Source organism: Lepidothrix coronata, unplaced genomic scaffold (assembly GCF_001604755.1).
Source record: "Lepidothrix coronata isolate B3197 unplaced genomic scaffold, Lepidothrix_coronata-1.0 Scaffold71, whole genome shotgun sequence".
NCBI classification, from domain to species: Eukaryota; Metazoa; Chordata; class Aves; order Passeriformes; family Pipridae; genus Lepidothrix; species Lepidothrix coronata.
This window is the reverse complement of record NW_016690251.1, coordinates 4,479,207-4,500,658: the sequence shown is the minus strand read 5'-3', so window position 1 is coordinate 4,500,658 and position 21,452 is coordinate 4,479,207. Positions and strand designations below refer to the sequence as shown.

General features: G+C 42.6%; 1 protein-coding gene across 11 annotated transcripts in view; it reads right to left on the bottom strand.

Moving 5' to 3' along the window:
• KIF16B (kinesin family member 16B) overlaps window positions 1-8,692 on the bottom strand; it is a 141,141-nt gene extending 132,449 nt beyond the window's left edge. For 10 of the 11 annotated variants that reach the window (XR_001875482.1, XR_001875483.1, XM_017818932.1 and 7 more), the window contains exon 1: window positions 8,582-8,692. Coding sequence is in view for 8 of the 11 variants with exons in the window: in XM_017818932.1 (XP_017674421.1) it covers window positions 8,582-8,628 (47 nt within the window). In the remaining 3 variants the exon portion in view is untranslated. The remainder of the gene's footprint in view (window positions 1-8,581) is intronic. The other variant, XM_017818931.1, reaches the window with a different exon arrangement.
• Window positions 8,693-21,452: the final 12,760 nt, after the last annotated feature.

The following is a 21,452-nucleotide window of genomic DNA, read 5'->3' as shown; positions in this document are numbered from 1 at the left end:
TAAGATGCCAAGTGCCATGTACGTGCTCTTTCTGTTNCCCGCCTTTGTACTCACAGCTACTGCAAAATAGAGGACTTTGCTCTTCAATTCAGTCAGCTGTTCTTACCAACAATACCTGCCTTTCAGACACTAAGACTTCTAAGAGTCTTCAAGTCCAAGAGCTCAGTCAGGTTAAAACAGCTGAGTGCTAATCCCATTTATTTCAAAACTGGTCTTAATTTCAAACAAACAAAGCCTGAGAAACAAACTGACTCACCTTTCTCTCGCTTCACTGCATCAGGAAAGCTACAATTCAGAGGCACTCATTACTTCTGTTGGTTTCAGGGAGCATGGTTTGAATGTATTTTACTGTTCATCATTTCAGTGATCTAACATGCGTAGGTAACCTGGCAACGTGTCTGATAATACTGACATAAGTTAACTGGGAAATGCTATTCTAAAACTACGGGTTTAAGTCCAAAATGCTTAAGACCATAATGTTTTGGGGATTACAAACTGCAAATGAGGCCAGGTTAATTGCATTGCCCCATATGTGTCCACACTGCCACTGTGCTCTGGCCCTGCTGGCACTGGAAGGCCTTTGTTCTTCAGCACCAGGGAGGGGGACAGATGAAACAAGGTAGTGATTGTGACAAATCCCACTGCCTCGAAAAATTTTTGAAGCGTTTGCATTAAAGTACTGAAAAGGCCAGAAAAATAAGCACATGTAAGCAGAGGCTGTATTTGGGCTTCCTGACCTCTGATGGTTTATGCAAGATTAACTCTTCAGTTCATGGGAACCCAGTATTTGGCTGGAACTCCTTGGAGCTACTTCTGCAGCAAGTCTGCTCCAGTTTTGCTGCTCACCAACACAAGGATAAAGCTCTGCACTTCGGACTATCCCTCCTAGTCCATCTTCCTTGATACATGTAAAGAGCAAGATCCCACTGTAAAGACTGCATTTATTCTCTCTCCTGTGTACAAAGCTGCGCAAAAACCACTGCAGAGGAGGCTGGAGGTAGAATGCCAAGCACAGGAGCTGCTTAGAAGCCAGCCAGGTCTAGTCTCACCTTCCCATTCAAGCAAGATCATTTCCTGTAATGACTTTCTTAAAAGGAATTATCTCTACCCAACTGCCCAGGCTTTCATTCCTCTCAGGAGACTCTTCCACAACCTGCACTATCTCATTAGCAGTAATTCCTTAGATACTGTTTAAGCTGATCCATTATTAGCTTCATTCCATTACTCTTGAGATATTATGAAGGAGCCATAACTAAGTATTTAATTCCTCTTTTCAACATTTAAGCCCTGCAAATACTTCTAGATTTGCATCTCCTAATCTATTCCAGTAGTCATAACACAGAGTACACATGTAGCTTGATATTCTTTGAATCAATGACTGCCATAATTTTGGTTGATCCTTTCCCACATAATTCAGATAATGAGGTTCCAGAAACAGAATTTTATGAGATATTGACTCAGGGACTTGCTGGGGGAAGCATCAACCACAGCTTCAGTGGCTCTGCAATGTATTTGCAAACGAGAACTGCACTGAGATTGTAGCACACTCCTAAATTCAAATCCATCATTTCTAAGTAGAAAAGCTTCAAAGATTAACCACAGAGCGAAAGGGCATAGAAAGCAGAGGAAAACAAGCCACTGATGTTCAAAGGCCGCGTACTTTAGCACAGGTGAGAAACTCTAGAGAAACAAACCACTGGGGAGTGATGACATTCTCTAGTGCTTGTACCCCTAAGTTTTAGCTCAGCACTTCAGCACTGCTGACATTTGCTATTATGGAAAAGCCTAAGGAGAATACAACAAGTTTTTCTAGAATATCCTGACCTGTAGCATCCAAATTCCCAGCCAACTCTCATCCTTGCTGATGGCTTCTCTATTTAACTTTAACTTCTTATTTTAGCAAAGGCCACTCTCCTCAGACCCTGCTCCTTCACACAGCTGTCCAGTTCTGCATTTTACCACCCCTTAGCAAACACAGACCACTTGCAACTTAACCTCTTCAGGAGAGCAGCTGTTCTACCTTACATATGCAGTGTTCTCCTCAAACTCCTGGGTAAAAGAACTCTGGCATTTCCCCATCTCCTGATTGTTGCTTCTTCCATTCCTACATAAATAGGACTGAACTATTTATCTACTCCTTTTTACTCTTATACCAAAAAAAGCTTTAAAACTTTAAAATCAAGTCTCCTTGCTACTATATTGATTATCAGTTTCTGTTACCTCTTACGTTTGCCTCTGACAACCAAGACTTTTCTGTAAGCCCACTAAGCTCTTCTCAACTTTTTTTTTCTTTTTTAGTCCTTACAAGCTTGAGCCAATGCTCTGCTGTGAGCAAGCTGCTGCTTCTACTTCATTTGCTTCAACAGGAGGTTCTCCAGCCTTTTCTCATCTTTTAGTGGTCTGCTACAGCCTTATAACACAGCTTACTACATCCCTTTCTCAAATATATGATCCGTGTAGATACCATTTAGAGGAGCCTCACAGTACTCAGCATCTCTGCTTCCCAGCAAACACTGCTACCTCAATTCCATCTTCATCCCAGAACTACAGACAGAAATAACAGCCATAAACTACCATCTCTGAGACTTTTATAACCCTTGAGGATATTTTTACCTAATCACAGCTGTTGAGGTCATCATTTATTGTTGATACCTGTGCTTGAAGAATACACGTTCTTGCCAAGGCAGATGTCAAATACTGCCAAAACCAGGGATCAGCAGCCCCTGCAGAGCAGGGATAGCTGCATGTCCTACCCACCCTCCTTTTCTCTCAAGTCCTACATCTTAAACACACGACTACACAACAATCATTTCATTTCACCTATAAGGAACCACAGGTCAGATTCTACACTTCCAACTCACAACTGAACAAGTACTAGGTAGTGATTATTAAGGAGAGATAACGTGTACATTGTCATGCTGATGCTCACTCCTCTGGCCTCCCCTGGAGCAGAGGACCTGTCCTGAGAAGGTGTGCATGACCATACTGTAGAACAACACTCTTCCTACTGTTCATTCCTTTTGAAGAAGTGAGAGATAATAAACAGAAAATAAAAGCTTTTTTTAATGTACCCTACAAAACTAAGAACACTTCTACTTTCAGACTTCAAGTTCTCTTACTATCACCTCTACATGACCCTAGGACTTGGACCAGAGTCTACACTGTTACACATTGACCCAACGTTAACAACAGAAGTCGCACACTGGTGAAGGTCCTTATACATACATATATACATAGCTTCATTTCAGAGGGAGAATTGCATCTACTTTGACCACTTTTCCAAAGGGAAAAATCTCTCAGAGGTCATTAAATGGGTTCAAGGTTTTTGGACACCAAACGTGGCAAGGTCAAAAAGTCACACTCAGAACAGTTAGTTCACCTTGCCAACTCAGCATGAAAGTAGATTTTTATTGGAGTCAGACTCACCCACATATAAAAGCAGCGGCAAGAGAGAGATGTACATTCACCTCAGGCACACCAGTCTCACACTATCTTTACAGATCTTTCAACTTCTTTTTACAGAAGTTGTATATGATTATAAATCAAATCACAAGGACCATTACTAAAATGGAAACTCAAACAGTTAGCATAAGAAACAGCAAACTCAGCCTGCTGATAAACAGCTTATCCTCATTGGTACAGTAGTTCAGAAAGTGACAGTATTGCAACACTGGCCGTATTTAAGCTCTGAGTTATGTTTCTGGGATCACTCTGGACGTCTCTTAAGGGCAACAACCAGCAATCACCACTCAGAAACAGACGCAGCAAAAATTTCACCATGCACTTCAGAGCCAAACATGATATTTAGCTGAGTGTCCTTGCTTGTAATCACTCCATCTTTTCTCACTTCACCTGTATTACACTCATGTTATACACATTTTGTCAAAACACTCTATAAATTCATGAAAATGAAAAATACACACAGTAACTTGTACTTTAGACACTGCAATTTATCACAAGAAACCAATTCATTCTCTCTTCCCTGCATTGAAAACTCCGTATTTCCATGAATGTTTTCTGCTCCTCAATTCTAAAAAGCAGGAATAGTTAATTATAAATTCCATACTCCCAGTAAGTCCTTACCTAAATCATTTGTAAACATTTAAAATGAAAATTAAAGATTTCAGCTGGCTCTTCACTGTTTACTTGTTTATCTCTTTTTGCTGCTACAAAAACACTCCAGTCACATGCTCCCTGTAAAATGAAGCAGCTCCTTTTATATCTCTGTCCTTTGCACTGGTATATTAATTTGAGCAGTTGAAAACTCTGCTATTGATACTAAGGCCTGGATTGTGCAAGCAGTTATTTTTAAATATAATAAAATGTTGGTCCTAAATTTCCCAAGGTACTCTGACTCCAGCTCTGCACAGAGAGGAGTTGCTTAGACTTACATGCATAACCAAGAGGTGTAATAATGTAAATCCAGAAGGGCCTGCCTCACATCTAATGAATAATCACACAGAATGCATTTGTGGATTAAAGTATCAGCATCAGCATGGCTTTTAATCCATACAAACCCCAGAGTCACAAAAAACCCTTCTCCAAGAAATAAAATGTATTTTCTCTGTCTCCCCACTATCAAACATAAAAGCTGTTAATCTTCAGGCAGTCATTGTGAATGACCACACAGAGCACTACAGCCTCTGACAGGCACTTCTGCCATCCCCATTGGTCACTTCTGTTTGGAGAGCAAATCCAAGGAGTGTGTGCATGCAGAAGAAAAAACTGATCATTTAAAGATGAAATCAAATTGCAGTTTCTATTTCATTATAGTGGAAATAAGAACAGAGCTGTGAAAAAGTCTACACAGCTTATTTATTTAAATACATTTATTTTAAAACACTGAGAGCACTGGGTAAGTCAGGGGAGAACTTCCTGCAGTGCAAACCCACATTCTGACATCAGTGGCATCTCTGCAGGTAAGAACAGCACATGGCTCTTGTTTAGTTTGTTCAGCCAGTTAAATACAGTAGTTAGTTTAAGCAGTTACAAGAAACAGATGAAAAGGGTTAAAAATCATAAAAAGCTTGCTCTCCTCTGTTACTTCATGAATTAAAAGCCAAACAGAACAGAGCTATCAGGTGTAAGAAATTGAGAGGCACAAGAATTAGCAACAGTATTTGCAGGAATCAAGTTGATATTTCCTTTATTAAATACCAAAACATGTTTTTCTTAATTAGCATATTTAAGATGGTTTTATTTAACAAACAAAGAAAGTGTAAAAGTGGCTTTCTGGAACACTAATTGAATCCTAGTTTTCATGCAATGAAAACGTGACATGAAACGAAAGCAAGAAAATATTACCCCCTTTCTTCTTAAAAGACTCCAAACAGACAAACATAAAGCAATGCATTTATTTGAACTGTGCAGATGCAATGCACAATACAAAACACAGAAACAGAATCAGGTGAGGCTTAAAAGCATCCCAAATATCTCACACTATGTGGGAGACAGCAACTAGTAATCAGGAACCCAAAGTCATCTGTTCAGTATGTGAACAGAAAAGGGCCTCAAAGCTGATTACAATTCTCTGTAATCCCATCATTTTGCCCAGGAAATGGCCTTTCTGAGGAAGGACAGGATCTTGATGAGAAACTACATTTGGCAGGACTAGACATGGGATTCTTCAGTCAAGTCCTCCAAAGTATAAGACAACAAATGAATGCTTCTAGTGACTGTGCTGGAAAATGAACCTTAGAAGTAATGGTGTCCAAAGCCATTACCTTGCCACAGCAAAATATATAAACCACCCAACCTCACCTCCCTGCAGATTTCTATCCAATGAGGAAAAGCAAGGCTTCCTCCAGCTGGCAGGGTTTATATCACTTTACAGAAACATATAGCCATAAGCACTGACTGAAAGGCTGTCATGGCAATTCAGTATTGAATGAGGGAAACCAAAGGGCAGATGGAGACTCACTAAGGAACTGAACTTCCAAAGCTTACTCTCACAACTGGTTTCTAAGCAGTAGATGTAAATCCATCAGACACACTTTTATTATGTTATGCAGAGCTAGTCAAAAGACTGTAGAGTAACCTCCATGTAACACAATTTGAGATGTTCACTGCTCTAAGAAGAACGGTTGAGAGCTCTGACAACAGCACTGAAATGAAAAAATTCCTTCCAGGTCAAGTCAGAGAAGGAAAAGACTAAAAATAAGTCACAGCAGAAGAAACAAGAATACTAAAATTTGTCATCTAAGCAATGGAACAGTAAGTAAGCCTTAAATAACAACCCTCTCCCCACCACGATTCATTCCAAAAACCATGTTCATGACTTATTACACAATTAGCAGTGCTATGACACCACACAGTGCAACCGCTCCATAATGCAAGAGTCTTACCAATAACCATTCATTAACTGTGTCTTCTCTAATTAAAAATGACTCATGAAATAAGCTGCATTATATGATTAAGCTTTGAACAAACCAAAGCAAATTTAACTGAATTAAATTTAACCCTATACAGTATCTTGTTAATAATTTTGAAAATAAGTGCTGGAGAATGAACACCTGGCTGTAAAGTTCCTTTGAAAGGGCAGAAAGGCCTTTCCTCTGGAAAATGCTCCAGGGACCCAAAAAGGTGAAGGGAGCACAGCTGAGAGAAGATACAGGTACAAGGGAACACCTGCCAAGGCGACCCTGCCTTGGCAGAGGAGTGGACTAGATGATCTCCAGAGGTCCTTCCAACCCTAACAATTCTGTGATTCTGTGAAACCAATATAAGCAAAATACAATTTCTGCTCCTGGGTTATGGGTCACTACACCTTCACTAGTGCAAGAGGAAAGGCAATTGGATCCCCTAAGGCTTAAGATCTCAGTTTTACAAAACACAGCACAAGTCCAGCACTGACTGAAGAGGAAGAAGACCACCAACCCCAGCACTGGGTCCCACACCAAAGAGCCACTGTGCCCCTGAAAAAATCAAGCCTTACAAGTAACATCCCATGGCACCGAATTCAGCTTCCTGATAATGTTTCATAAACATCAAACAACATCCCATAAAGAGCAAGGTTTTGGCAACTTGAAGTGGAAGGCTCTTCACCGTTGGCATGGTCAGACACCAGTTTTCAGAGCAAGCTTATTCACAGCCACCTTGCTGCCACACAACTATGACAGAGACCATTTTCTTGGTTTGTCCCTTGGACAACACCAGAACTCTGCCCTGCTCTTAGGCTTGTACTCTTCCATCATATGACAAACCATTTTCATCATTTTCTAGGCATTCTCTGATCCAGCCCCATCCAAGTTACCCTCCCATGTGCAATACAGATGTCATTGTCCGATATTCCCTCACCACAACACTTCCAAGGTTCCACTCACACACTTTCAGTCGGTGTTTCCACTGCCTATCACCATCACCAGCCCTTTTCTCCTCTGCTATGTGCTCTCCATTTCCCTCCCTTCTGTCCCTTAGTAGATCACAGTTATAGTCCAAAACCGAAACTTCTACAAAACACTGCACATAACAAATCTTATTAATACTTAAAAGACCTGTGCTACCCGTTGTCTGAGACTCTCAAAGGAAAAGTGAAGTGTGTATACAGAATAATTTTAAAAAATTTTAAGAACCATATGGTTAGACCCGGGGGAGAGAGCAGGGGCAAGCAGGAGGGTGCGACACGATTATTCACCAACTCTGATCCCCAGCCAGCTGCCTAAACTACTTTAAACCAACCTGCAATATTTTCCCCTTCCTACCTACCTTCATCAACTTTATTTTAGTAAGACTTGTCTCTCCCTCACTGAAAACAAGATACTGACTGACTTTCAGAACTTGGTAAATCGTATTTTTTAAACACCTCAGTCAGACCCAGTGAGAGGAACAGTGGAAGCCTCATTGGCTGCCTGTGCTTTAAACCACTTTTCTTTTGAATTGGCTACGTCACTTCAGAATGAGGGAAGAAGTAAGAGCACTGCCAGCAGAATCTGACAGTTTTCTACATATGGTTCTTAAATTATATAATTGACTCTATCGTGCACAATATGCACTTATTTCATGAAAGAAAACTGTTTATTCCCCAGACACATCTGAGGAAGTGGGTGATGAACTCCTGCCCATACAGCAAATGGGGCAGACTGCCAATTTTAGATATATATACTTATGTACTTTGACCATAATATATCTATATATAGATATAGATATATACATATATAATATAAATATATAATAGAACATATCTACATGTTTTTATTAATGGCTCCAAATGAACTGGGCAACAATCGCTCTCTCAAGCGGGTAGAAGGGGCTGCTGTTTGTAAATGATGTTTCTTTCACATTTCAGAAGCCTCGCAGTACACCCTTGGCAGCTCCTTCTTCCCAATCTTCAACAAAGTAACTTTTCCGTCCTTACAGAGGGATCAGACAACCTAGCGCTTCAGATCGTGACAGATCGAACTTCTCAGGCGAAGCCACGCGCCGCGGGCGAACCACTTCCCACCCTGCCGGGAAGGAGACGCGCTCTCAGCGCCGGGAACCCCGGAATTCCCGGTGGAGCTCCCGCAGTGCTGTCACCGCTCGCACCCCCTGCGAGCGGCACCGGCTGCGGAGCGGGGCCGGTCGGGGGGGTCCCCTCACTCACCTGCGGTTCATGGGCCGTACCCGCACGGCCACCTTCACCGAGGCCATGGCTCATCCCCGCTGGCCCGGCCTGGCCCGCGCTGTCCGTGCCCGCCGCGCCCCGCCCGCCCCGGGCCGAGCCAGGCCGCCCTATCCTGGGCTGTGTCGCTATGGCAACCACCGCCCTGCCCAGGGGGGACGGCGGCCGCGCACGGACAAACAGCGCGCCACGCGTTCGGCTTCCCGGGCGGGGTGGGGGAGCTGCGGGAGGAGAGGGAGGAGGAGGAGGAGGAAGAGGGAGAGGAAGGCTGAGAAGTTTTGAGAGAAGGGGAATGGGGTTAGCGATAGATACGGCGTGTGGGCCTGTAGGGGCTTCCCCATAGAGTCGTCCACCGCAGTATATTTATTGGAGGGGGCGTATGTGCCTATAATACCTATATATACATAAATATATTCATATATACACATATATCACAGAATCCATAAGGCTGGAAAAGACCTCTGAGATCATCGAGTCCAACCTACGACCCAACACCACCATGTCAACTAGACCATGGCTCCAAAGTGCCACGTCCAGTCTTTCCTTAAACACCTCCAGGGACGGTGACTCCATCATCTCCCTGGGCAGCCCATTCCATTGTCTAATCACCCTTTCTGCGAAGAAATTCCTGCTGATGTCCAACCTAAACCTCCCCTGGCGCAGCTTAAGACTCTGTCCTCTAGTCCTGTCACGGGTTCCCCAGCGAGAAGAGGCTGATCCCCAGCTGGCTACAGCCTCCTCTCAGGGAGCCACCTGGCTATATGTACATATATGTATATATACACATATAAAAATGTGTATATATATAAAAATATATCTATATGTGTATATATATATCATATCTTTTATATATATATAATATAGAGAGATATATTTTATACACTTTTATATATATAAACACATATATACGCATATATGTATATAGAGTGTGTGTGTATATATATATATATATGCCCACCTCTGCAGATGTATTATACATAGAGGGAAATCTATATTTAGAGTTATAGATAGGGGTATCTATATATACACACCTATATATATCCCTATACGCACTCCTATATATCTCTCCCTCTGTATATACACACCTCTGTACATAGAGACACACACAATATATACATAATATATATTTATATCTAAATACATGTATATGAGGGGAGAGAGATATCTACGTAGATATATAGGTATAGATATCTATATCTGTAGATAGAGACACAGAGATATATATCTCTAGATATATATTTTTTGCCTTTTGACAAGGGCACAGAGTGACAGGATAAGGGGAAATGGCTTCAAACTGAGAGAGGGCAGGGTTAGATTAGACATGGGGAAAAAATTCTTCACTATGGGGGGGGTGAGGCACTGGTACAGGTTGCCCAGAGAAGCTGTGGATGCTCCATCCCTGGAAATGTTCAAGACCAGGTTGAACAGGGCTTTGAGCAACCTGGTCTAGTGAAAGCTGTCCCTGCCCATGGCAGTGGGGTTGGAATGAGATGATCTTTAAGGTCCCTTCCAACCCAAACCATTCTGATTCTATGAAATAATAAATATTTTTATTTGTTTGGAGTTGTCAATGCCTGGAAACTACACCCAGGATAGAGGTACCATTTAAAACACCGTATAAACATAATTTAATTCAAGTCACTGAAGTATTACCAGCTTGAAGCCAAAAAAAAAAAACAGTTGCCAAGACAGAAGATTTCAGACCCAAATACCTCAACTTTAGCAGTGACTCCTACTGACAATTTATTGTTTCCAAAACAAGGAAGGACTAAAGAAGTGGAGGTGACAGTAAAATCATCAGCTGATGAGCAATTAGCATCGATGGCAAGTGGGATCATGTAGATGAATGAGCTGACCTGAGAAAAGGAGGAGAGAAGTGGAGGGAAAGTGAGAGATAGAAGGACCCCACGTTTACACCCCAGAGGTGTTGGGGGAAGCACCAGGATCAGAGAAACACAGACAAGACAGAAGAAATTTGGAGGATAATTGACTGCTGGAGGTGGTCAAAGGGGATGGGGTGGAAGCCCAACAGACATTGAATGACAGCTGAAAACCAGGACAAAAAGAGATGCCACGGCATGGAGAAAGGAGAGGATGAAGAAAGAAGACATAAAAGTGATGTCCCCAGCAGTGCACCAGATCAGCTGAGAGATGAGGTACGTTTGAAGGGAGAAGTCAGGTCGAAGCGGTGGTTTTATTGCAAAAGAAAAACTATTATATGTTGAACTTGCTTGAGAAAGAGAAGAGGAGGGATGAGAACAAGAGAGGGCCAGGGCAAGAGGTTAGAAAGCCACTGGTGCAGCAGCTGAAAAGAGAAGAAGGAAGATGAAATATAGGGCTGCTAATAGGAAAGATGGAGGAAGGAACAATATACAGAGAGAGAGAGAAGAGCACATTGTTGGAAATCCAGGAAACTTTCAACTGCCAGACAGGACCTTTGGCCTGGGAGTCAGAGATTAAAAACAGTTTTGAAGTTTTGGAGATGGAAAAGAAAGTAGTGGATTTATAATGTGGATTTTTCCTGAGGTTTTCAGTAATGTGAGAGGACAAGCAGAGGGGAAAGATGCAAGGGGGGAGACAGTTTGTGGTGCTGAGACAAACTCAACGGTAAGAGAAAGAAGTCAGGAGAAATTTCAGCACCAGTGTCAGAGTATCTTGTATCAGAGGTCACAGGAGCACCAAAAAAGAAGGGAAGGTATCAGCTGTGCTGTGCAGAGAGGTGTTACAGTGGGAGAGGAAGAACCAGGGCATTGGGAAATCACAGGAAGAGCAATATTTGCTTAAAAATCATCCAAGGACCAGATCACTCTGGTGAGCACGGGAGCTGACACACCACAGCAGGGAGACCCCCACTAAGGCATTGAGCAAATTGCTAAAGCCTATTGAAAGCTTTATAGAGGACCTGGGGGATGGCAACAAACTGACAAACAATAGCACAAACAGATTAGAAAGACAAGAATAAGTAAAAATTGTATAAGAAAAAATAGACATGTACACATACGCATAATAAGATTTTTTTAAAAAGCAGCAGTAAAAAATACAATAAAATTTAATGTTTTTTGGCATGAATTAGGACTCCTAGGATAGTCATCCAATATGTAGCCTAATTTGTAGAGCATGTACTAACTCCTCTCAGACAGTTGTGCTTCCCCTCTCTCTGCTTAGCAAAACTATTGAAATACATCTTGTTCAGTAAGTACATCTCCACATGCTGTGTTCTCGAACATCAAGCCATCAGGGGATAAGAGTTTCTCCACCCTCGCAGATCCTTCTGCGTCATAGAAAACACTTTTTCACTTTCCCCAGTGAGTGCCAATTGCAGATGGGACCAGCTAAGGCACCTGCAGCATGCCCGGCATGAAGCAGCAAAACATCCCCAGACTCTCCCATCTTCCTAAAATTCTCCTTGCCTTGCTATTTCAGAGCTCTCTGTCCTTCACCAGGCCAGGACACAAATGCTGTGGGCAGTATATGAAGGGTAAAGCCCAGCCTGGTTTTGTCCAGCAGCATTGATGAACCCTTGTCCATGGGAATTGAGCGCTTAGTGGTTGGAGTACGACCCAGCAGCAGAGCCAGAGGAGTTGGCTCCACTCAGGATGTAATTCAATACAACAGTAATAGTTAGGAAAGTGAGATAAATTGGTGTGCTTAGTAAGACTAAGCAGAACTTATTGCTAGAGTTAGACACATTCAGCACCAGCACTATTTGCCTGGCTTTAAAGTACATCCATAGGCAGCACACGTTCGCGCCTTTGACACATTTCGATGTTCTTCTCTCTCCTGCCCCTTGGTTCAGCAATGAGTTTTGCCTTGCTTAAAGCTCTCACCAGTTGTCTGTCTCATGAAATTATTGCACACTGCATGTAATGTTTCCTGCACTTTCAGTGAGGGACAGGCAAATTTTACAAGAGGATGGTCCAGGAGGAAGGCTTCTTTCCTAAGGCTCCATCCTGTAGTTAATCTGCTCAGCGAATGTTCAGAGAATTGAGACTGTAGGTGTGCTGGTTTAAAGGTAAACCAGCAGGGGAAATGAACTCAACTCAAAAGAGAGATTATAAGTCAGAATAACAATTTAATAAAATAATACAATAAGTACGATTATACAGACAAACAATTGGTTTTAACCCACCAAACCCAAATATATAACCCAGCACCCTGGGGCATGAACAGAGTGGTGTTCTTTGGGTCCCCTGAGTCCAAAGGAAAAGGAGAGGGGAAAACCTGTTGGTGAGAGTCTGGTTGAAAAGTGGTGGTTACAGTCCAGTCCAGAGTGGTGGTCTGCAGTCTGGTTGAGAGCGGTGATCTGCAGTCTTCCTCTGGATCCCACGAGTGCTTAAAAAGGTCCCAAGACTCCAAGATTATATATTCTCCAGTTCAAGCAGGAATGCTCAGTGCCTCCCTCAGGGCGGGGGGAGGGGGGGGGGACGTTCCTTAATGGGTGTGAGGACAAGAGCAACTCCTATCTCGCAGGTCTCTTAGCACCTAGTTTATAGCCTGAGGAGTCAGACTCTATGTGCAGATGGTGTAAATGGTTCATTGATAACAGTTTCTGGGAAATGGCATGGAAGGCTATAGAATACACAGTTTTGGGTTACACCCATACAGTGATGAACTGGGCCCAGCTGTTCTAACTAGGACAGTAGAAAAGTCACTCTGTTCTCAGCTTGGCTTCTACAAAACTTGACAGAAAGGGATATTTTTGAAACTTCTATACATAGGTGACAGTTTGTAGACATTAACTCCACCCCCAAAACAATATAAATGGATATAGATATACATCCCCACACCAAGTGCCTCAACCTTCTTTCTTTAAAAATCTGCTGGAAAATATAGCTGTCAGTTTCTAAATAAAAACTATTTTACACTCAGAAACTCCTGGCAGACTTTACAAACCCAAATCCTAATCAAACCAAAGGCACATACATTCCCAAATAGTCCTCTACTCATTTGGTGTAAGTGTCTTTAATAAATACATGGTTCAGATATGGTTAATGAAGCATTTCCAAGGGGTTTCCTCACATTGTCACAAAGAGCCTCTCTGCTACCCTTCGCTTAGTATTGAGAAAGCCAGTCCCACCTGCAGTAGAAATGATCCTCGCACTCAGAGGTGGGATCTCTGGAGCTTCTGTGAGTCTCCATCCAGCTGACAAGAACACAAGCAGCACTGCACCTCACTGACTCTTGACCACCAGCTGCCCTTCCTCCTCTTTCAAAATTGAGCCCTTGCGATGGACCTGCTCATTCAGAAATGCCTTTAGGCACATACCATCCTTTCCTGGGGTTGCAAAACAAGTCCCAAGCCCAGGAGAAGACAGGCTGGACCTTACTAATAATGATAATGAGTGGTGCAAAGTCTTTCATTCAGGCCCTTCCAGTGGTGATGACCAGTTGCCTTTCCTTGCATTCATATGCAAATAGACTGGAAGTACAGGAATTAATGACTTGGCCAATGGTTACTTCTTACCTGCTATAATACACTTCTCACAGTTTGAAATATGTTTCCAAGAAGGAGACATAAACCAGGACCTCTACCTGAATGTGCTGAGATACTCTTCCAGTTGGCAGACAGTTGAGGGGACAGAGGGATGGGCATCTCACCACCCTGTGGGACTCACCATCAGGCCAAAGCTTGTCATCAGCCCTGATGACAAGGCTAGTTTGCTGATTAGCAAATTAGCATTTGCTAATTTAATGCAGAAAGGTCAATGCTCACTGTTAAAGAGATGAAGAGGGTCCTCCATGGCCAATATTTGGAAGAAGGTATTATCTTGTCACGGATCGATTCATCAGGAAGGGTATTCTTCTCTCCACTCCTGGGAATCCTTTGGAGAAAACACTTGCTCAGCAGTGTCCTCCAATCTGCTGCTGCAGGGCTTTTCACACCTGATGTGCCACACAGACTTAGATGTCATTTCTGCTGTCCCTCCTTTAGCTCAGTCAGGGGAATCCTCCCCCTCCTTAGGCTACTCTGGTTTTCCAGTCTGTCAAAATCATGAGAAATAAACAGCATTGCCCATTCTCAGCGGCATGCACATGTGGTCCTTCTAATCCATGCACACAGTCTGCTTTCCTGAGCTCATTCCCAAGACAAGTTTCAGGTCTGTATTCTTACCCACTTTGCACGAATCACATTTGTGCATCTCCTTTTTGAACTCCCACTTGTATTCCAACGGAGGAGCTTGCCATGGATAACTTCTCAAGTGGCTGAGTGCCCTTCTGCTAGGCCTAGTGAAGCCAGGGGCTTCTCTACTGTGTCCCAATGGAAGATTCAAACGGACTCGCCTAATGGCCGAAAAGTAGAGGATGTCAGTCTATTAAGAATTAAATCACGTGCTGCATGAATCCACATTAGACAAGGAGAATTATCCCATTACCAATGGGTCTCAGCATGCAGTTTCAAGTAAATAAGCATCAAGCTGGCAGCCTGAAATTCTCCTTGGGAGCTGTGCAGTTTTAATGAGCTGCCACCAGTGCTGGGGTTTGGTATTTCCCCCTTTGCTCTTTCCTGCACTTGCCTTTTTAATGAAATGCCATGGACATCAAGCCAATCCACCTGCCAAGGTGTTGCTTGTGACTGTAGGTAAAAGTAATGAATTTGGGGTAGCCCAGGAGGGTTGTCTGGAGCTGGCACTGCCAGCACCATCCTCAGGAGCAGCTTAAGGAGAGCAGCAGCAGCAATTACAGAAGACGAGAGGACTTTAGTCCCTTTGGCAGCAGCAGCAACGACCACTGCTGTGCCAGGCAGAGTGCCAGCCCTCTGCTTGCCACAATTTGGGAAATTAGCTTAGACTAAATGGTAGTAGGTCTGTTTCCCTCTCCTCTTTGTCATCTGCATCCAGCCCTCTTGTTGACCTTCACAATTATAATGGTGATAATATAATCTAGAATGTGACCCTTCCTCCTGTGCTTGGCAGAGGAACCATTCACAGCTCATCCAGCAGCTGGATGACGTGATCAGTGAATGCTGCCTGCCCTTCCAGGTGCATCCCTTACTGGAGAGCCTTGTGCCCATCAAAAATATCTGGAGGCTGCACTGTGAGAGGTTGGTACAGGAGACAGTGGCGTGTTTCCAGTGCAGACAGTACTTGAGCAGGGATCCTCTGAATTCCTGGCCAGAGGTATAGGGAGATGGTTAGCTGGGTGGAAGGGTGTCCTTACTGGCACCCCCTTACACAGACTGTCATTTGAACCACGAGGGAGGGTGCAAATGTTTTGCAGCCATGCTGACTTTTGTGTTGGGATGTGGAAGCAGACACTTCTCCTTGCCCCACTGTGGAAGGACCCAAGAAGCTGCTATGGGGCAGCTGTGGCAGGATACAGAAACACCAAAGTCCACACTAAAAGTTTCCTATGATCTGCTAGGTCACACAAAAGAGGAAAGAGGTTGTAAATAGCCTTTGAGTTTCATCACCGTTTCAAAGTTGTGTTGGACTCAGTCCAGAACTGAACCAGAACAGCTTCAGCCAAAGCTTAGTTAGAACTGAATCACAAAGTCACTGGTCTGACTCTGCTGCTTTGATTTCCTGCTAATTGCTTCGTTCATTCTTCTGTGAGCTGATTTTCCTTTCCCTGTGCTTTCCACCTCCATTCAGTTTCAAAGCATTTTAAACATACTTCATGTGGAAATAAGCAAAAAGGCATATAACATAGAGAAGTAAATACACTGCTTACGTTTGTATATGTATTCTGTAGGAGATGACTTTCTCCCTCTGATACACAACTGTCACCTTGAACTCTAACTGTGAAAACACAGCCACTACATTTCTATTTCAAAATATTCATGGGAGATGGCTTTTTATAAGAGAAGTTTGCCCTACACAGAAACTTTTCTCATTACAAGGAGCACTCATGAGTTTCACAGAACATGCTGTTGCATTTTAAACATGTTGCTGGCTTCTTAGAAGTGAGGTTGTTTTTGTCCCCTCTCCTGCTTCACTTTCACTTAAGGAGCCTGACAAGGAAAAGTATGGTACAGAGAAGTGGAAATGAAGAATAAGTGGTTGTAGTTGACATTTAATTTCTGCACAGTTGGAAAGAGAAATGAGATTGTCTATTGTTCAACTCATTATTTTTCCCAACCATTCAAGAACGTAGCAATTTGTTGTTTCGTTATTAAATACAATACGGAGATGTTATGATAATTTTTCCTTATCAAGTTCTTATTATTTACAATTCATGGACAGTGGCAGTCTCTGAGCTCTCTAGTTTGCTCTGTTTTCTGGTGTATCATTCAATTAACACGGAGGCAATCTGTTATGTCCAAAAGGTAACATGACAGGGTCTGATAAGCAAGCAAGCCACAGAAAGATCTAATAATGTTTAATGAATTACTGCAGTGCCATGTTTGGAGATGTTCCCATGGCAGCACCTTTGGATTTACATAACACATCAGTGTGTCGCTGCTTGGGATCAAGAATAGCCATATATTTTGAGGCTATGTCAGGGCCAGCCTCTTGGGTATGCCAATATAATTTTATCCACGAGGCCAGGGAAATGCCTTGTATACAGCACTGCCATTTACTCCTGGCTTTTTAAAACACAGGCAGTGCATTCCTTCTTACTCCTCATCCCGGCACCCCTTTTATCACCTTTATTGGCATTAAAGACAGAGGAAGTTTAAGGCCACAAAGTCTCTTCCAGAGAATTCTCTTCCAGACTTTCCAGTGACCTGCACATTGCCACCTCACATCCCTCAACAAGCTGCAGTACTGGAGAACCATGGAATTTAGCACTGAGAACCACTTCTCCACTCTGGATCTGTAGAAGCAAAATAGACAGTGCTGATGCTGACATCCCCAAAAGCAAGAGATAAAGGCTGTGAAGGGCGTCTGTCTGGCATGCTACACCCAGGAGCTCAGCCATGGTTGCTGTCAGGGTATCTAGATTTAAGGCAGAAAAGTGTCTTTCAGGTATCCACCTTGGAGGACATCAGGCTGCAGAGCGAGGCCATGAGTGACATGAAAGAAATTAAAACACAGGAGAAGCTTTCCTGGAGGCCAGAGAAGATTTGGTTGATGGCATATGGGAAAGGAATAATAATTTACCTTTCTTTCTCTATTTCCAGTGTTACTTCTTTTCCTTCTCATGGTGGAAATTCCCATTCCCTTTGCCTAGAGAGGTTCAGGGTGGGAATTAGTGAGCTATTTACACAGTGGGATTAGGGTACCTGATAAGGAATGACTGTTTGAAGCTGAACGCTGGCAGATTGTGGACACAAAAAGTATCGCTGCACGTATTATTACACCCAGGTTTTTCCCTTCTATTTTTTCCCCTTTTTTTTCCATTTTTTTCAATGGAAATGAAGGCTAGTGATAAAGCCAAGCCCAGAATAAAATAAGAACAACCTGGGAAAATACAGATTGATGCAAAGCCAAAGGGAAAACACTGAAAATCACTGAGAAATCTTGTACAGACTTCAGTGCAATTTGATCAATAGCTACAGGGAGAAGCAGACAGGTATAGTCTTGGAATAAAGTTCCCTGAGAAAACACTTAAAGGATTTGGATAAGGCAAATTTGGAGAGAAATAAAGAGATTACTCTGGGTTAGTATAGAGCACATTTATGTCTTAATGCACTGCTTCTACATGAAATCTTGTTGTATTTAATGCTAAGATTAGGATCAGCACAAAAACAGACTGAAGTACAGGTCAGCTGTCTTAATAAGATAGGGCTTTATGGGTAATCCCTAGGGAAAAGGATGGTTGAGGACTGAGCTGCTGAATATGGTAATAGCCATAGGAAAACTATTTTAGGAGGTACTTGAAAGGCAGCACACACATCTTCAAAGGATCTACAGATACCTCTTGACTGGAATGAAAGATTTAGACAGTCTGGAAAGCCATTTTCCTGACACTAGCTCATGAAAATAAACATAACTATCTTTCTATTCAGGCCAGAAAGCCAAGTCTACCACCCAGTGCACCAGTGAGCGAGTCCTGCTGGGAATTTCAAGGGGCAAAAGAGACCTTAAGGAAAGAAACAGCAAACAGAAGCAAGGGTGTGGTGAGAGATTGCTGCTGGGGCTGGGGAGGGCAGGCAGGCTCCTGATGGGAAGCACTGGGGCAAAGAGAATCACTGATTGATGAATACAGGTTCTGTTTCTGCACTGGGTGGACAAGGAAGGATTCAGCCCATCAGGAGAACATCCGTCCCTGCAGTTCCTGCCTATTCCCTGGAGCTTTACTGAACTGACTCCACTTTTGTTGTCTAAAAGATAAAATAAGCTTCATCATTGGCTTCAAAGGCTGGCTTTGCCTGAATAAGGAGTAAGAACCACAGGACTTGGCCTGCTTTAAAAGGCAGCTGGATGGGTAGAGTTGGTGTGCTCTCCAAAATCATTGTCAGCATTGCTCCACCTGCAGAACAGCCTCCAGGAAGAGGGCATCCCTTTCCAGCATGCCACTGTACCAAGCCCATGAAACACCTTCCCACATATGGCCCATGGAAGATGGCTTTAGGTCACAGATGACCTTCATTCAGTGATGCAAAATATACTGTTCATGAGCTGAAAAAGGGTGTTCGGGAAAGGTCATTGAACAGGCCATCCAAAAAACCTCTCCAGACTTAGGAAGTGATGTCTATTTTAAAAACAATTTTTTTTGAGATTTTAAGCAAGAACTAAACACTATTAGAAAGCTTTTTTTATTCCAAGTTACCAGTGTCACCTGGTCCTAGTTCCTTTCAGAAATAACCCTTACTAAGACAACCTTATTTATTTATTATTAAGTAATCTTTCAACTTGCAATATAGAACAGGGTTTAGTGGTCGACTTGGCAGTGCTGGGTAAACGGTTGGACTCAATGATCCTAAAGATCTTTTCCAACTTTAACAATTTTATGAGTCTATGATTTCTTTTTTAATAACATCTGCAAAAGACATTAGGCAATGCTTGCTGCAATTCACACTCAAATCAAGCCAAGCAAAGCATTTTAATAAAACTACAGCTTATCATTCTCACCTCATTGTGTTTCTTCAATGAGATAAAATTAGATTAGGATCACACAAACCAGAACAAGAAAAACAGGTTTTATGTATCAGTAACTGCATATAGAAGATGTATTTAATGTGAATAAAAGAATGCATGTCCCAAACCAATGCATATCCTATTCTCCCTCTAGTGGCCACTGCTCCTCCTTAAAAATAATACTCTGGCATGGAGATTAAATCATACCACGCTGGAAAAGAAAGAAGAGTGAAGAAGACCTGAAACAGCTTTTAATTTCAAATGTCTATTTTTCTGTGATGTCTCACTAACAGGTCGAACATTGCTGGTCAAAGGCAGCACTCTGCGATCCTTCACATCCTCCTGCCTGAAGCGACAGGGAAAATCATCTGGTTTCAAAATAGAGCCAAAATGATTTTGTTGGGTAAGGGCCAGCTCCCTTTCAACTGCTGAATCACCGATCCAGCAAAAAAATAGCAAAAAAAAGCACAAAAGCAATTTGTAATCTCTCATATCATGATTACATTAAAAAGTCGCCACTCTTTGCTAGAGTTCAAAATAGAAGGAACATTAAGATACAAATGTAGTTTTGCCAAATATTTCAATTGATACAGTTCCCTATATTTCATATGAAGTAAAACAACTATCACAATTATTTAAACATCACTTGCTTATTGGCAAAAAGTCATGTGTATAAACACATAAACCACTAATACAGTGTTGCACTCATAGCTGACTGCATAAAAAACCCAATAGCATTTATGTTGGCTGTGAGAAGCATCATTGCTGCTCTAATGATGATGGCACATTTACAGAATTTACATGGGATATTGTTGCAAGCATACTTTCAGATGATGAGCATTCCCAGAGAGAATTTATGTTTCCCCTTCTTGCCTTGGGTTAAATACGGTAATATTATTATTGGTAATAACAATTTATATTGCTGTATGAAATGTCTGGAGTATCCACTCAGTCAAGCCAGAAAGCCCATGATGACAGATGTGCTGCAGCATAGCTCCTTCTGTGCCAGGAATCTGCAGCCTGAATAGGGAAGATAGATAAAAAAACATGGGAAGAAAGGAGGGAAAGGAGGTGCACAGGGTCACACAAGAAGTCTATGAGAACAAAGCTTTTATGAACCATATGCTCACAGCCCATTACTGGATCACATGGACTGATGGAAAGGGCACAGCCAGAGCTGTATGTCCTGTTAGAAAGCCAAGGTACAGCCCCCAACATCCCCCCATCTAACCCTTCTGCTCCTTCAAAAGAAGCAAGAGACTAACAATGCAATGTCATGCCTGTGGTTTATCCTGTATACCTGCCCAGCCTGCCACGTCACAGAGAAATGAGCTCTGCCCCCAAACAAAAACCAACCTGCTCACGTATGAAATTGAGTCTAGTAAATCAAAACAGCCCTGGAATTTAAGTCAGTGCAACTTTAAGGTGCATTTACCATTCAAAGGCTAAAATGAAACACCTTATAACAGTGTTTAGTCCAAAGACACGTTGCTAATCCCACATGGAAAAGCGGCATTAATCAGAATGTTTCTACATGCTGATGGCAAAGAAGAAGCAGCTTTGGGCAGTGAAGGTCCTTGCAGGCTAAATATGGATCACAGTTTTCAGCCATTATGTTTGGAATGTAGCCCTAAACCATTTGTCTGCTAACAGAGTCCCAAAAGACATTCCTTCGACTAAGGGTATCTCGCTTGGTCACTCCATCACAGACATTTTCCAGGTGCCCACTCACCACCAAGCCACTGTAAAGTTGGCATTCATCTCCGCAAAGGCAGGGCAGCTGGCACTTGCCTTAGAGAGAGGCAGCTGTATCCATCACATCTCTTTTGTTTTGTTTTGTCTTTTGGAGAAGCTCCCTTCTGAGGAACGAGCTCTGCCTCTTTAATCTC